At 40.9% G+C, this 16,998-nt stretch overlaps 1 protein-coding gene across 1 annotated transcript in view; it reads right to left on the bottom strand.

Moving 5' to 3' along the window:
- Positions 1-1,115: 1,115 nt before the first annotated feature.
- mio (GATOR complex protein mio) overlaps positions 1,116-16,998 on the bottom strand; it is a 125,398-nt gene continuing 109,515 nt past the window's right edge. Inside the window, exons 17-18 of the mRNA XM_080277990.1 lie at positions 9,163-9,458; positions 1,116-1,261 (exon numbers count right to left, since the gene is read on the bottom strand). Of these exons, the coding sequence (XP_080134116.1) occupies positions 1,159-1,261; positions 9,163-9,458 (399 nt within the window). The 3' untranslated portion in view covers positions 1,116-1,158. The remainder of the gene's footprint in view (positions 1,262-9,162; positions 9,459-16,998) is intronic.

The following is a 16,998-nucleotide window of genomic DNA, read 5'->3' as shown; positions in this document are numbered from 1 at the left end:
TAGGTGGGTGTACCCACTATCCACTTAACTGATGTAGTGCTGCCTAGTTTTTCATTTACCTTCACCATTCTTTTTCTGTGTCTGCCCTCCTCTCTTCTTCTTTCTCCCATCCTTCCTGTTTATTTATTACTCTTCTTTCCACTTCAGGTGACTCTACACTGACTGACAAGCCTAATGGTATCCTGTAACCCATGAAACCATTAATGCTGGGTGGTAACCATATAACCATGTAACTGGGAGATGTGCAGCCTACTATGGTGCCTGATAACTGGATGGAAAGATGCAAATGCAGTGTCTATCTAGGAACCAAACCTCCTCACTCTTCTCCATGCCTTGCTGTGACAAGGTGCTGTCTAACACAAAGGAACATCAATTCACTGCACAATTGCGTCCTGCTGGGGAAGTTGCTTGCCTGTGGTTGACAGGTCTGCTAAACCAGACACACCAGGGTTACTCAACAACAACAAACATTTGTTCTGGTCATTGTTCTTCTGAACTCTCTCCTTAAATCTTTCTCCAAGTACGGTAGGCATGCAGTATCCATCTATTTTAACTACACATGCTCAGTCTATTTCTCTCCAACTCTCTTAATGCAGCAGTCAACAAATGAAGAAGGGACATTTGTAGTACAAGAAGTACAAGTCAAAGTTCAAATGTTGGAGAGGCTATGTTTGTGTGTGTCATTGTTTATGTACAGTGTGTTATCACAAATGCTATTAGAATGAATGAATCTCCTACCAGCAACAACTTAGGTTCTGAACCTAAAACTAAAATACCAACACAAAATATAACATTATCCACTCGTAATGCAGTCATTAATGCCATATCACATTTACTCATCTCAAGCATTTCCTTCTCACAACACTGCCAAACTTGAAACAACCATAACAACAGATCTCTGGAGGCATCTTTCTACAGTAGCAAGATTTCTGCAGTCCAGTGAGCTTATGTCTAGGTGAGCCTGGGGTCACAACAACAGCAAGAATAGACTGTTTCTTTGTCTCACTCATTAAATAATTTTGGTGAATTTGTACATTTCAGTTTCTTGGTGTAACTTAATCCATCAATGAACTCTCTACCTGATGTTAATGATTTCTTCTTGGCTCACGATGTTAATGATTTCTTCTTGGCTCACGATGTTAATGATCTCTTCTTGGCTCACTTTGCAGCAACATGCGGTGATGATGACCCCATCTTGCCTACAGTGTCCAGGGACATGCACTTGCATGCACAGCTGGTCACTGGACACTCTAAGTGTTCTCTGAAATATCATATCACATAGCTTTAGAAGAAATATCCAGGAAAAAAATTCCAAGGCCAAAAAACCATTTTCACTCAAGGTGAATGAATATGTCTATTTCAAATAGACAGAAGGAATCTTTCCAGACTCAGTGAGCTGAAAGATTGCATTGTTTCTTGTCTCAAGTTAATATGCCTCACAAGACAAAGCAACCTTCCCCACAGCTTTCAATGTCTTGTCCATTCATTTAAAGTAAGTGCTCAGTGACATTCCTCCTGTGCTTCTTCTATGAGCTGTGTCTGGGACCCACTCCCACATGGAATGCTATTCTGTGTCACTGCTTCTTTTACATGCAGACTGGTTTGGTTGGTGCCAAGAGGAGAGGGATTAGAAGATATGGAAAATCTAATCTCGGTTCCTAAGATTAGTTTCCTCCCAAACTTCAATCTGCAGCAGTTCAAGTCCAACTGTTACGGATTTTTTATGAATGGAGGACAATTGTAATCTGGTATATTCCCCCCCCCCTTCTTCTGTTCATCTTTTGTGTAAAAAAAAAAAAAAAAAAAAAAAAAATTGTATGAATAAATAGCTTTCCTGGCACTAAATCACCTGAATCACTAAAATGGAGATTTCTTCTAAAACCTGCCTTTGTATCCTCCCCCAGCCCCACCAAAATCAATTCTTAAATAGAAAAGGAAGTGAAAGAGGTCAAGAAGTTCCAGATGATTCAAGATGATTCAGAATACAGCAAAACCCTTCATGTATTGGCTCTAAGGACTTAGAACCTGGAGAGCTTTATATCCATTCTCTGCCTTAATTTTAAGCTTCACAAAAGAAAATGTGCTTGAAAGGGTGCAACAAGGAAGAAAGATTGCTGGTTCTTTGAAAGCAGTGATAAGAAAAAGGGAAGTGAGCATGGAAGGAAAAAAGTCGCTGCATGGTAGTATTGTGATATTAACTCTAATGTAAGGAAGTGAAGCTTGGACCTTGTTGGAAGGACACAAGTCAAGAGTGAGGGCAGTGGAAATGATTTGAGAGGAGCATGTGGAGTTTCATGGAGAGACTGACTGACAAATGAGGAAGTGAAGGAGTGTTGTGTGTGGATAAGGATGTGATTGAAAACATTAGGAGAAATACACTGAGGTGGTCTGGCCATGTGGAGAGGATGGAGTGTGACAAACTAATGAGAAGAGTGTATGTGAGTGAGGTGGAGGGGCAGAGAGGGAGTGGGAGGCCGAGGATGAGATACAGGGATGGAGTGGACAGGTATGTGAGAGAGGGAGGTGTAAGCTGGGGAAGGGTAGTGAAATGAAGGGGGACAGGGCGACATGGAGACGATCTGTTTGTGGCCACCCCTTACGGGACTGAGGCGTCTGGCAATAGAAAGATAGATACACAAAAGAAAAACATATAAAAGCTGCAATACAACATCAGCCAAGCGCTTAAGGCATCTTTGATGTGAACTTCCCCACTTAAAACAACACATTTATGGTCAAGATTCTTACAAGCAACTCACACATCTATTGCCTCTGACAACATTCATTTATCCCCAAGTTGTTGTCAGAAAAAGAGAAGACATGAACAAGGAAGGGTAGCTGAATTGATGGAAGGGCCATAAAAAGGCACTGAACCCTCTATGCCAGTATTGGTGAGGGGGCCTAAAAACACTAAATCCTTTATGCCTGTAAATGAAAGGCTATACATTCTGAAACATGACAAATTACTGTCCTCTCAGAATTCAATGCCTGGAAAACTAAAAGTTCTAACTGATGACGGAGGTTCATGGCCAAAGGATCATGAGTTCCCACAAACTATCCAGGTAAAACAGCAAGTATCTCAGCAAAATACAGCACAAAATGGTTTTTATCAACCCAATGGTTCATTAAAACACACAAAATGGTTTTTATCAACCCAATCTCTGTAACTCCAGTAAATACAAATATCAAATGGTGCTCTCAGCAAACTTTGTGCAACTATCTATCTATCTACAGCCAGACGCCATAATTCCATAAGGGATGGCCGCTTGTCTCTGAGTTAATGGTTTTATAGGAAGGGGCACTAACCCTCTGCCAACTCACTTGTTGACACATAGGGAACTCACGTGGGCTGGTTATATGGTTACCACCCAGTAAACGGTTTTCTGGCTTATGGGAAACCATCAGACTTGTCACTCAATGCAAAGCCACTTGAAAAGGAAAGAAGTGTAATAAAGAGAGACAAGAAAGATGGGAGAAATAGGAAAACAGGAGGGAAGATACAGAAAAAGAATGATAATGGTAAAGGATGAAGTAGGCAGCACAACATCAAGTGATTGGATGATGGTCACCACCACCTATCACAAAACAATAATTTTGCTTGGCTAAGTAACAGGTCACAACTGTATGAATACACATTTCCATTTTAACTCCTTCACGCCCAGGATGTTTGTATTTACCTCCATGCTGAGTCCAGTGAGTGTGCCTGTGACGTACATTGTTACATCCTATTACAGTATATCAATGTTTTTTCAATGCTTTTCACTTGGTGGTAGACAGGTGTGGGAGTGATTTCTGAGACTGGTATGGGCCACTGAAGCTCTCAGAAGCTCTGCCCATGAACCAATCACGAGTGTCTGGGTGCAAAGGAGTTAAGACTATCTATCTATTGCCAGACGCCTTAATCCCATAAGGGGTGGCCAAATTGCCTCCATGTCACCGTGTCCACCACCATTTCACTACCCTGCTCCCAGCTCACCCCCCCCCCTCTGACATATACCTCTCCACTCCATCCCTTCATCTCATCCTTGGCCTCCCCCTCCTTCTCCCTCCATCCACCTCACTCACATACACTCTCCCCCTCAGTCTCTCATTCTCCATCGTCTCCACATGGCCACTGACCAAATTAGCATGTGGAGTTCCTTTCACTTGATGGTAGTCCTTCATTTGTTGCAATCATTAGCCATTTCCTATTCAGTCCCATAGCCCGGAAGTGTCGACACCGAGCTTCACCTCACATCTTCGTTGGTCTGCCTCTGGGCAATCTTCCCTCCACATTCATACCTGTGATTCTTCTCAGCCATTCTACTTCCTCCCTCCTCTCAACATATCCCTATCATCTCAATCTTCCAGTCTGAATTGCCTTTCAAGTATCTTTTATGCCAAATCTCTCTTCTAGCACACAAATCTAGCCAAATATCTCTCCCAGCACACTAATCGGAGTCCACCACACAGTGAGACCCTACTCATCCATCACAGCACTCTCATTTCTGTGCATTCCAATTTGTATGTCTCTTCTTCTCTTACAGGCCTAGCCTAGGTGCCATACACCATATTACACTTCACTACCTATCTATCTATCTTACTCCCATAAGGGGTGGCAACAAACATGTTGCCTCCACTTCACCTTGTCCTATGCCATTTGGCTGGCTTTCCTCCAGCTAACATCCCCATCTCTCATATGATTCTCCACTCCATCCCTCATCTCATCTTTGGTCTCCCCCTTCTCCTCACTCACATACACTTTTCTAGTCTGTCTCATATTCTCCCTCCTCTCCACATGGCCAAATCACCTCAAAGTATTTCTCTTCACACTTTCAATCACAGGCACATCAACACCACAGAATTCCTTTACTTCCTCATGTGCCTGTCTGTCTCTTCATTTAACTCCACATGCTGCTCTGAAACAACTCACTTCCACTGCACTCAATCTCAGTTTTTCACATGTTTTAAATGACAATATGCTTAACATGAAATGAGAGTCCCTTCATAGTCGGGAATGTATTCCCTAAATTTCCTCTATCCACACATTCCAGCAACAGAGTTAGCCTCTGTTCTTCCTTCCATACCCAACATGTCTTCCAGATACAGAATATGAACCCCAGTACACATTCCAAGCATTTGTCTCTCAACTCGACACTTTTATCCCATCATCCACAACCGGGATCTATCTGTCTCTTATCAAATCTTTTGCTAGATATCTTACTACTGGTACTACTGGAGCGGTGGCTATGAACAAACTGCTTTTCTGTCACCCTGTACTTCACCATCAGGCTGCCCTTCCTCCACTTCACGCCAATGTTGTTTATGTACCTTTACAACTGATGACCACTGTTTACAAGTGAAAATGCTGGGATGTTCAACTCTGACCTCTAAACATGATGGCATTAAGACAAAAATGAAATTTTAAAGAGAAGCATAAATTATGACTAAAAGAGAGGCAGCAGAAACATAGATAAAGGATATGCAGAATGCATGGCTGGTGAAAGAGATCAGATCAACCACAGTGGCAGAGATAATGGAAGAACAGAAAGGAAATAAGGAAAAATTGGAGAGGAGAAAGATTTGAAAAAGTAATTTCTAAAGCCAATGTACTGAATGTTATAAGGAAGAGTGAAAATGTGGGAGAGAAACAGCTGACAGAAAAAAAATGTATGATTGTGTTTGGTGAAAAGGAAGATGAAATTATGAACAAGATTTAAAGGAAAGAAAAAAGGTCCAAGTATTGACCCAGGATATAGATGCAGAAAATAATGGCTGAGAGAAAGCAACCAACGAAGCATAAAGATTGGGACGGTAGCTAAAGGGCGAGAAGAGGCCATTTAAGATACAGTTCCATTCGGCCACAGTTGTCAAAGAGGTATTAAGATCCACATGAAGACTGAAATAATATGAGATTCAGTGGGACAGCTGTACAAAAGGACCTAAACCAGGAAGAAAGAGAGAAAAGGAAATGCTGAGAACTCGGACCCCGAGCTTTTGAGACAAAGTGTTACTTGGTATGCCTCTTCCAAGCCTTGCACATGGACTTGCCATACAACCTCCATGACCTTGCTGCATCGTCCCTTCATACTGTATCACTGACATCATAAGCTTGCTTGAAATCCATCAAGGGGCTCATGAGATACCGTGCCCGCAAGGATAAACTAAGTCTACCTAGCTGACCTAATCAGTTCATCATCTGATACTGCATCACTAATATAATAAAAGTTTGGTGGAAATCAGTCAGTGGGTTCAGGAGATAATATGCCCACAAAAGTGTTACGGACACAAGGAAGAATGCATGAATGGACGGACAGACTAATCATTTGATGACTTCTCCACCATAGGTGGGTGGAGACATAATAAGAAACTTGGTAGCAGAATCAATGAAGAAAACTGACGATACAACAAAGTACTAATTTTTCCTTGGAGAGTGATCAACATTAAAATAGTAAAATGGCATACTGTAAGACAGAAAAAAGTAAACAAAAATCACAAAGGACACAGTAGAGGTGAAGAAAGCAAAGTATAAGTAAGGGTGAGCAGTACCATAAAGGTTATGTATAGTATTGTACATGGATTAATCCCAAAATATTAGTGTTAAAAGATTATATAACCACAGAAAACCGGCGCTCATACGTTTAACCCCTCGACACAGGGATATTTTCACCACGGTCACCCTCTCAGTATGAGAAATTTACCCCAAATTGCTTGTTTTCAAACCTTAATATCTTGGAGAAAATAGCAGTTAAGGAAATAAATAAAAAACCATATTACTTACCAGCTCCTCTTCTTGAAAATGAAAGCATCCCAAGGTCTGTAAGTGGTCCTTTCAATGAGTAGGAATGTCATGAAAAAAGGTTACTTGCGGTGCAAGAGGAGGACTTTGTTCAACTCGCAGCACGTGGCCAAGACTTGGGTCTTGTCGTGCGCTCTCTGGTGAGCATTTGTAACACTGACTCCCCAAGAAAAGTGGCATACTGTATTTGTAATGCTGCCCAACCTCACGCCTAGGAATTTTCCATGTAGTAACCAATCTTCCCAACTTTCCATACTCACTGCTGTGGATGTGAGTCATTGCCCAGTACATGTGGCTCACATATGGTTTTCCGACCGTAACAGAATTGCACTCTGCCCTGTTTGTGTGTGGGAGAACTCGCGCAGGTACAATAAAAGGTGAAGGAGACAATACTTACTCAATTTTCCCTCACTGTCTTACACTTTGAGAGGAAATTTCCACCTTTCCACTGTCTTTTTTCAGCAGGTGGCAAGCACTAGTGTAATGAATACCTTATTCTAAATTTATGATATACCAAGAGATACACAACTGTACTCTGGGTTATGCTTTTTGGCACATTTTCCTGGCATGGGGCTAATACTCCCCTTACTAATTCTGTTCTATAGTGCTTACTCTATTTGCACTTCATATCACACATACGGAGCATATCACATATTTTACATAATAAAAATGGCCAAATAACATAAAGGCAAACCCCGATTTACAATACCTCTAGATACGATACCCCAGAATAGTGATGGGGTAGAAATACCACCCTACCCCGCCCATCATAGGCCTACCCCCGGTTTTGTGATTTTTTTTTTTTTTTATACCAATTTTGGGGACATTTTAGACTTAAATTTTGTGTTTAGGTTGATTTATAAATTGTTTCTAGACTCTGATTAATGTGTTTTAGTCATAGGTGAAGTGAACACTGTCATCTGGGGTACAGATTCTCGCCCTTCAGACTAGATACAAAACAGCGTGGACAACTACGCGACTCAACAAAAACCCATCATGGAATACATAATAATAATTTTAAATAAATATTAATAATTATGAAAACCTCAGAGAGTAAATATTTCATGCACTGATGAAAACTGTGACACTGATAAATCATGCGTTTACATTCAGGTTGTTCAAGGGAAAACGCTTTGAAAATACAAAGGAATTCTAAATAAGCGCTGGAAAATAAGAGAAGAAAATAAATGAGCTCTGCAATCAGAATAGTAGCTAAAATAACATAAAGAGGGGCCTTTGAACCAGCTATCCAGATCGTATCATCGATCAATAAATCATTGTTTACATTTGGGCTGTTCAAGGGAAAACGCTTTGAAAATACAAAGGAATTTCTAAATAAATGTTGAAAAATAAGAAAGAAGAAAATAAAGAAGCTCAGCAACCACAACAGTAACAAACACAACATAAAGAGGTGCCATTGAAAAGGCTATCCCGATCGCATCATCGACTGCATTCCCCATCAAGAGAATTCCCCGTCAAAACATCAATGATTCTCTGTCACAACAATCTGCACCTTGGACGATTCTGAGACATTCATACAATATTATTATGCATAATGGATGTTTTTTTAATTGTCCTGGGACTGTATGATGGTGGGATTGTATACAATGCTGCTGCTTCTTCTCTACCGAGTTTGAATACGAGTCGGAGACTGCATTCTCCAGAGACCTTGACTGGGTACAAGCAAGACAGGCACTGATCTTAGGCTTAGGTTAACTTCTTTTACAGCTGTTAGACCATTTACATTGGTTTTTACCTTTTTTTTTTGGACTCATTTGGGTGGGTTTAGGACTTGGTTGGGGGGGGAAACTCAAGGCTCAAAAATGTATCCCTACACATGTTAAATCTACCCCAAGATACAATACTCTGTCTAGCGATGGGTTTTATTTAACCAATTGCATCATTAAACTGGGGTATGCCTGTATATGGGAATGAAATAACAACTAATGGCCACTGGAAGGCAGCCATGAATGTGAGTAGTCCCTGCGTGGCTACAAATACAGGTAATTGTGTGGTCAATCACTCACTAAAGAGCTTGGGCAATCAAGCAGACAAGTCATAAGTCTGTAGAAGGTCATCATGCCTCATGAGGCATCTTAACTGGAAACAAGAAGCAATGCATCCTCTCTGGTTCCAACAGATCAGAATGAATCCTTTTGTCACCATTTCTAACGATGTGCGATGTCAATTGTGGCTTGGAGTTTCTTCCTGATAGGTGCCTCCCGGGTCACTTGTTACAAGTATAAAATGGACTTTTGACCTTGCAAAATCCTGCTAATACAACAAGTTGATTGTCCAACAGTTTCCTTAAATCATACCATCTAAGTAGATTCACCAGAACCCACATTTATTAAGCTTTTAAAGATGACTTAAAAAGCATGTCTTACTTGAACCACTCCATGAAGTGGTGTGCATGACCCCCATGACGGCAGGTTTGGCACCAGGTGAACCATGTGCTGAAGTCACTCAGTTTTCTACGAGATGGAGCTGAACTCACAGTTGGAGTGGGTGTGCTTGCTCCACCTTCTACTCCTCCCCCCTCCTCTCCTACTGTTCCAGTTCCTGCACCAGTAGAGGAATTCTTGGGTCCTGTGCAGGCACTCCAGCCTGAGGGAGTGCCCATATGAACCTGACACAGGGAACATCGTGGCAGAGGTTTGCGGCAGTTAGGACACGCCTGCATCTGTTACAAAAAGGGTTACATAAGAGACTGGGTGGACATTAGAAGAAGTACAGTATTACATCTATCCTACAACTTTGTAAATTAAACTCTTTAACATGTGTATTTTATTCTGGCCTTTTCCAGACAATTTTACTTAGCTCAGAGGAGACCTCTTAGGGTGGAGTTAGAAACAACCTCCAGGAAAACTTTCAACACAAGGACATATTATGTATTATATCCTGGCTAATGCCTGTCAGCATTATTCAGCTTGGAAAAGATCTCTCAGGGTGAAGTGGTTAAAAGTGCAATAAGCCAGCTGATTAAAAGTAACAAAACTGCAATAAAAGTTACACCTCAGAACTAGGAAAAAAATGTTAAAAGTCCACTGACTCACCCACCCACCTGCCCACCCACCAACCAATCTCCACCAGCAGGATGACTCAGCATCTCTCTCTCTCTCTCTCTCTTTTTTAGTCCAGCAGGGGAGGTGCAGATGGAATGCAACAGGCATAAATTCTGGGTCAGCTGACTTCTGCACCCGGCAAGGGATGAAATTTGCTGACCCATCTGATGAGTTCTATGGCAACAAAAATTTTACCTTTGTTATGGTGTAAATTTAAGTAAGAGTGGGAAGGCTCACTTTGGTGACTTCCTCAATCAGCATCTCTTTACTCTGCTCCGGTCAAGCCATGATATGGTGGTAAGCGGTCCAGCAGAGACACTGCAGACATCAACAAATATCCCTCCAATCAATGAAACAGCCTCAAAAATATTGAGTTCCTTTCTCAGAAAATACTGGAGGCTCTGCACCACAGTTAGAAGACCCTCCAAGAGAGAGAAGTGACTCTGTCATAGGAAGACTCTGAATCAATGGAGGACTTTATCTTATGGCAACTTGCAGACTCCAAACCCAAGAAAAGCAATAATGCTCCTCAAGTTGGGGAACCAAAGGTGCTGAATCCTTTCTCTTAGGGAAAGCATGAAACTGGCCCAAGAGAGGAAGAACTATCTCCTGATACACAGGTGCCTCTGGGAAACAGGGACATGTAAGGATTCCAGGAAAAGTCTGGAACCCATTCAGACAATTTTCTTCAGTGCTAGGTCAGTTAAAAACATATTGCCTGAACTGAAGGAATTCATGGCTACAGAACATTTCAATGTTGCGGCCATTCCAGTCATGGATTCATGGTGGTACTACAGATTCTGCTGGAGAGTTTTAAATTCTTAGTTACAAAATGTTTCATAAAGACCGTGCTACACCGGAAGGGGGCAGGATTACAGTGTACAGTATGTCAGTGACAAGTTAAATCCTGTCAACTATAAAATTAAGTCAGATCAAGAAATGGCAGGTGGGAACCTTCATCTAACCAACACTACTTGTAAGTTATTTCTTATATACAGCCCCTCACATCAGCTCACTGACAAGGATGAAGATACGTACAGAAGTTTGAGTCGCATAGTTACTGATAAAATTTCTGTAATTCCTGGTGACTTCAACTGTTACATAAAGTGGGACAAAACACAGCAGATGCTGAAGATAAGAATTTTGTGGATTCTGCTGGTGAAAACTTTTTGTCCCAGTGGGTAAACGAACCAACTAGAGGCAACAGCATCCTAGATCTGGTGTTTACTACAGAAGATGAGAGTGCTACCAGCTTGTCTGTTCGTGAGTAACCAGGAGGTAGGAACGACACCCTGATCAAGTTCTCTCTAAATGTTTGTCATGAAAGGTTGTCTGGGCCTTGTAAAAGAAACTAGACTTCCATTGACCTGACGCTGCAGGCTTTAGAGAGAGCTTTATGAGTGCCGGACTAGAGGGCAGTAATGTAAATGCAATGTATCACTCATTTAGAGAGCAATTTTCAAAACTACAAGCTGTATTTATACCTTCTAATTCCTCAAAGCAACAATCCGCTCAACCAAAATGGTTTAGTACTGAAATGGCCACTGCAATAATTGAGAGAAAGGCTGCATACAAGACAAAAGCAGCAGGACCAGAATGATTTAGACTCCTTGAAGACTGTAGTACACTGAAATCTCTGAAGCTGGCTTGAAGAAATTAAGAAATCAGAGTGGCATAACGATGTAAAGAAAACTCTAAAGACCTTTTCAGCCATGTAAACACTTGGAAACCTTTCAATGGCAGTGCTGGACCACTTAAGGATCAATCATGTGTGATGCAAATCTTGGACTTGGATATGACCAACACTAAAAAAATATTTTGCTTCAGTTTTTATGTTGCAAGATACTCATGACATGGCAAGACCATTAATGGCCCATGAGAGTGAATTCCATCATCCTCAAATGTACATCTGAGGCGGTGGCAGGAAGAATCGACAAGTTAAATATTTACAAGTCATCTGGTTCATATACTCGTAATAAACTTCCAAGAGTTCTTAAAGAGGTGCATGACCAGGCAGTTCCTGTACTTGCATAAATCTTCAACAGGTCACTGGAAACAGGGGATGTGCCAGAAGACTGTAAGCTAGCAGGTGTGACCCCAATCTTTAAACAAGATGATCAGGAATATTCTGAGAATTACCATCCAGACAACCGGACCTCTATCATTGTAAAACTGTTAGAAGGAATGATTGTAGACGGGATAGTTGAACAGCACTGGTTTGGAAGACATGGATCATGCCTATCTAACCTGCTTGAATTTTTCCACAAAACTCTTGAGTGAGAATTGCAAGAATGGAGTAGACTGTAGCACCAGTCGAAAAGGTAGTACTCCCGAGGTTGATGGCAAGCTGGTGATAGGGAGAGCTGGAGCTCCCGTTTCACCAGCCCTCAGGACTTGATCCTGACCATCTCCCTTTTCTGAACATTTTCAGTGCATTCATTTACAAAGAGAGTAGGCCAGCATGCTCTCATAATACCTCTACCTTCAACTGTCTACACCACACTACATGCGCATAACATATCACACCTTCTATTCACATCTTTAGTAATGGCCGCTGCAATCTTACTATCAAATGAGGTGGTACCTCGGATTGCCACCACCGGCAGGGTAGGGCTGGAAGCACAGGGTCCTCCCGGTCACCATCAAGCGACTGTGCCGGCAGCAACTGTTGCTATTTCCGGGAATGCTCGTTGGTGAAGAGGTGACGGTGCGGCCTTATTCTTTACCAACATCCGCGGCCTTACCACAAATTTAAACTCAGTTCATTTTTTCCTTCAGTCCATATCCCCTTTGGCCCTTTTCCTCACAGAACCACAAACCTCACCCTCCACCGATATATCTCCATTTTGTTTTCCCGGTTACCATCTCCTTACAAACTTTCGTAACAAGGGCGGCACCTGTTGTTATATCAAATCCCAATATGCAGTTGACACTATTTTAAACTTCACTTCATCCAGTTTTGATTACTCATTCTATAAATTAAATTGCCAAAACATTACCAAATATATCTGTGTAGTTTATCGTTCCCCCAATGCTTCTTCGGAACCCAGTGTATTTGATTCCATATCCACTCAGTTGGGTAACCTTGACCTTGCCCTTGGCAATGAAATTACCATTTTGGGTGATTTTAACATACACAATGTTGAATGGTTATTGCATTCTGCCCGGACTGACGACGCTGGTCTAGAATGCGAGCTGTTTGCGGACTTGTTTAATCTCACCCAGTTGGTTGAGCAACCAACCAGAATACCTGATAATCCTGACCATAATGCCCATCTCTTGGATTTATTCTTGACAAATAATCCAGATCAATACAGGACAGAGGTACTGTCACCACTTGGATCCTCTGACCACAATCTCATCAAAGCCTCATTAGTTAACCCTCCTACACCTCCCCATTCTGAACCTGTCAGGGTGACCCGATGGCACTTTGACAGGGCAGACTGGGATGGATTTAGAAATTATCTTGCTGATGTTCCATGGCAGTCTTTCTTCTCTAGTGATCCCAATTCTAACCAGTCCCACATTTGCGACTTAATACTAGCTGGTATGGATTTATTCATACCAAGTCAACAATTCACTAAAAGATCAAACTCTCCAAAATGGTTTGATGGCAATTGTGCCAGAGCAACAGCCCAGAAGTCATTAGCATATAACTCTTACTTAAAATCGAAAACATCTGAATCACTCTCCCAATTTAAAATTGCTAGAAATCATGCAAAAGCTGTATTAAATCTATCTAAATCAAACTTTCTTCAAAAGCATGCATCAAAACTACTTAACCTCTTAACCGCGGGGCGTCACTTTCGTGACGCTTGGGAGCAAGGGATCATACCGCGGGGCGTCGCTTTTGTGATTCTGTGTTATTTTGAATTCACCCGGGCTTCCAAGTGGGGGCTTGTATCATCTATCAGTACTGACAATGTCCAACACTAGTCAGCACTCCTAATCTCATCTGTACTCCCATCCATTGTTGACAATTTAGCCATTTCTCCCCGTTCTTGACTCCCCTCCCTACCCCCCCTCCATTACCCTATCCTCTCGCCTGCCCAGCCGTGCTACGCTAAGTAAATCTTCCCTGGAATTTTTCACTGATTTCATCCATTGAAATAAGCCCTATGTCCTATTCTTATACCAAATAATATATACAAGAAAGAAATAAGGTAAGTGAGAGTGCCAAACACCTGGAATTGGCTAATTATCACCTGACAACACCTCACGTGCACTCGTTCGCTAATTTTCACTGTTTTTTTCCCCTTGAAATATGCCCTATAATCTATTTTCGTAATAAATATACATGTAAGGAGGGAAGGGAGAAGCCTAAGTGATATTTACATTCACCTGGAACTACCTAATTTATAATGTATTGTCTAGATTTCCTGCCAATCATATCAGTGCTAAACAAAGATGTTTCAAGATCTAACATTGGTAGCTCTGAAAATATATCTCCTAAGTAGGCCTCTAATCTATTTTCGAAATAAATATACATGTAAGGAGGGAAGGGAGAAGCCTAAGTGATATTTACATTCACCTGGAACTACCAAATTTATAATGTATTGTCTAGATTTCCTGCCAATCATATCAGTGCTAGACTTAGCTGTTTCAAGAAGTAATATTGGTAACCCTGAATAACCCCTTAGCAGGCCTCCACGCTAGCCCTCCGTTATCAGGTTACTCTCAGCTTCCGAAGTGAGAGTACGTATGTTTCTTCTTGCTGACTTCAAGGCCTTTTTTCACCCCCATGCAAATGGCCCTGTGACCTTTACCCCCTACTAAACCTCGTGTGGAAAGAGGTAAAGGGCTGACAATTGATAAAAGAGGGACTACGATCATTCTATTGAGTAAAACAGCACAAGTGGAATTGTAAATAATGTGTAAATAATGTGTAAACAGCAAGTGAATGTAATGAATGTAAATATACGTGAACAATGGAAAACAGTTTTATAAGTTATTTCAAGTGACAGTGCACAACACAGTGTAAATAAAATAGAAATGTAAATAACGTAAATAAAATAGAGAACGTAAATAGAAATGTAAATGAGTAGTATTATAAGAATACGAGTATATACCCTAGGAGTAATGAAAGTGAAAGTTTCACTCTAGCATGTCTGAATGCTATGAGTTATGAGAGTGAAGATGAAAGTGACATTCACTCTCAATGCCAGTATACAGGACGAGAAAGTGAATGCTACGTATTTTACTGAAAGAAATTGAATCCCTACAGTGACAATAAACTAATACTACTGAAGGAAACTTATGAATAAAGACTGTAGATATATATAAGTGTTATATAGTAATAGAAATATAAAGTGTGAGGGGTTTTATGAATAATAAATGACAGACTACTAAGAGCGAACTAGTGCCAGTGCGACGATCAGACGCGCTCGTAATTTCCATTGCTTTCACAGTTTTTTTTTTTTTTTAGTATGGATCCCAAACTACTTGAAAATTGTAGAATAGTGTTTATAGTGTTTGTATCTGGCTGTGGTAATCATATTACGGGTTGTCGGGAAGTGTAAAGTGGAGACTTTGTTACCCTACTTCAGAGGTCTCCACAAGTCCTACGGTAACTGACGAAGGCTCAACAATCATTCCAGGAGAAAGCTGAATGTATGTGCCATAAGCATATGTAATTTTATTATTCTAGGACTAATAACTGATTTTTGGCAAATATTTTTTGAGAGTCTGTCGGAGCCCAAATAACCCCGCGGCACACGCAAGTCATTGGTAAACAAGCCCGCGGTGTAGGAGTTAATAACCCTAATGACAACAGAATATTCTGGTCAACTCTTAATTCTTTCAATAATAACTTTAACAAGTCATCTTCCATTCCCCCACTAAAATCTTCAGATGGCAATATTACAAATGACCCACGTGGGAAAGCAGATATCTTTGCTAGTACCTTTGCCAGAAACTCTACCATAGATGATACCAGCCAGAATGTCTCAGTACTGGAACTTGATTCTCCCGAAATTGCTCCATTTAAAATAAAGAAAAGATACGTAAAATCCATCCTGCTCCAGGCCCAGATGGAATTCCGCCAATTGTTTTGAAAATGTGTTCCCCTGAACTAGCCTCTGTCCTAGCTAAATTATTCAGACTATGCATACGTACTTCTTTATTCCCAAATTCATGGAAAGAAGCCAATATCCACCCAGTTCCGATGAAAGGAAGTTCGTCTGACCCCTCCAATTACAGACCAATAGCTGTCACATCTTCTCTTGGTAAGGTATTTGAAACTTTAATTAATAAGCATATTGTTAAACATCTTGAATCCAACAACTTAATTAGTGATAGACAATACGGTTTTCGCCACGAAAGATCCACCATTGACATACTCAATCTCTTAACTCATACCATCCATCAATCAATTGATCTTTTTGGAGAAACTCATGCAGTAGCTCTTGATATCTCTAAAGCTTTAGACAGAGTATGGCACCGTTCCCTGCTGTCCAAACTCCCTTGCTATGGACTAACGTCTTTTGTTCCTTTGATTTCTTCTTATCTTAGTGACAGGAAAATAAGAGTAAAAGTAGATGATGTATATTCGAATTTCCACTCAATTAACACCGGCGTGCCGCAGGGATCAGTTCTGGCGCCAACCCTATTTCTGGTTCATATTAATGATCTCTTATCTGTCACTCACAATCCCATTCACTCATATGCAGATGACTCAACACTACATAGTTCATTCGCACTCAGACATCCATTTACAAAGTCTAATATCTCTACCTCTCAACTCAGTACAGCCATCTCCATAAATCAAGATCTATCTACAATCAGTGAATGGGGACAAAACAACCTTGTCTCTTTCAATGCTAGTAAAACTAAATACTGAATATACAGTTTACTAATAGATAGATATTGCCAGATTCGTACATTATCTTCAGTGCTACTAATATTCCCATCTCCAAAAGTATTGAAATTCTTGGTGTCTCACTTAACAGTGCCCTCAGCTGGACCTCTCATGTCAGATCACTTGCTAAAACCGCCTCAAAGAAATTTGGATTATTGTACAGAGTCCGTAACTTCTTCGCCGATGAGCAGTTAGCTATAATTTATAAGAGTCATGTGCGCTCTCAGCTTGAATATTGCTCACCCTTGTGGAATGGTTGTGGAGAGGTTGCATTAAGACAACTAGACAAAATTCAGAATAAA

The sequence above is a fragment of the Coenobita brevimanus genome, chromosome 71, assembly GCF_032717465.1.
Source record: "Coenobita brevimanus isolate Jiangsu-jjx chromosome 71, ASM3271746v2, whole genome shotgun sequence".
Taxonomy (NCBI): domain Eukaryota; kingdom Metazoa; phylum Arthropoda; class Malacostraca; order Decapoda; family Coenobitidae; genus Coenobita; species Coenobita brevimanus.
Note: the sequence above shows the minus strand (reverse complement) of the source record. Positions and strands in the feature narration are given on the sequence as shown.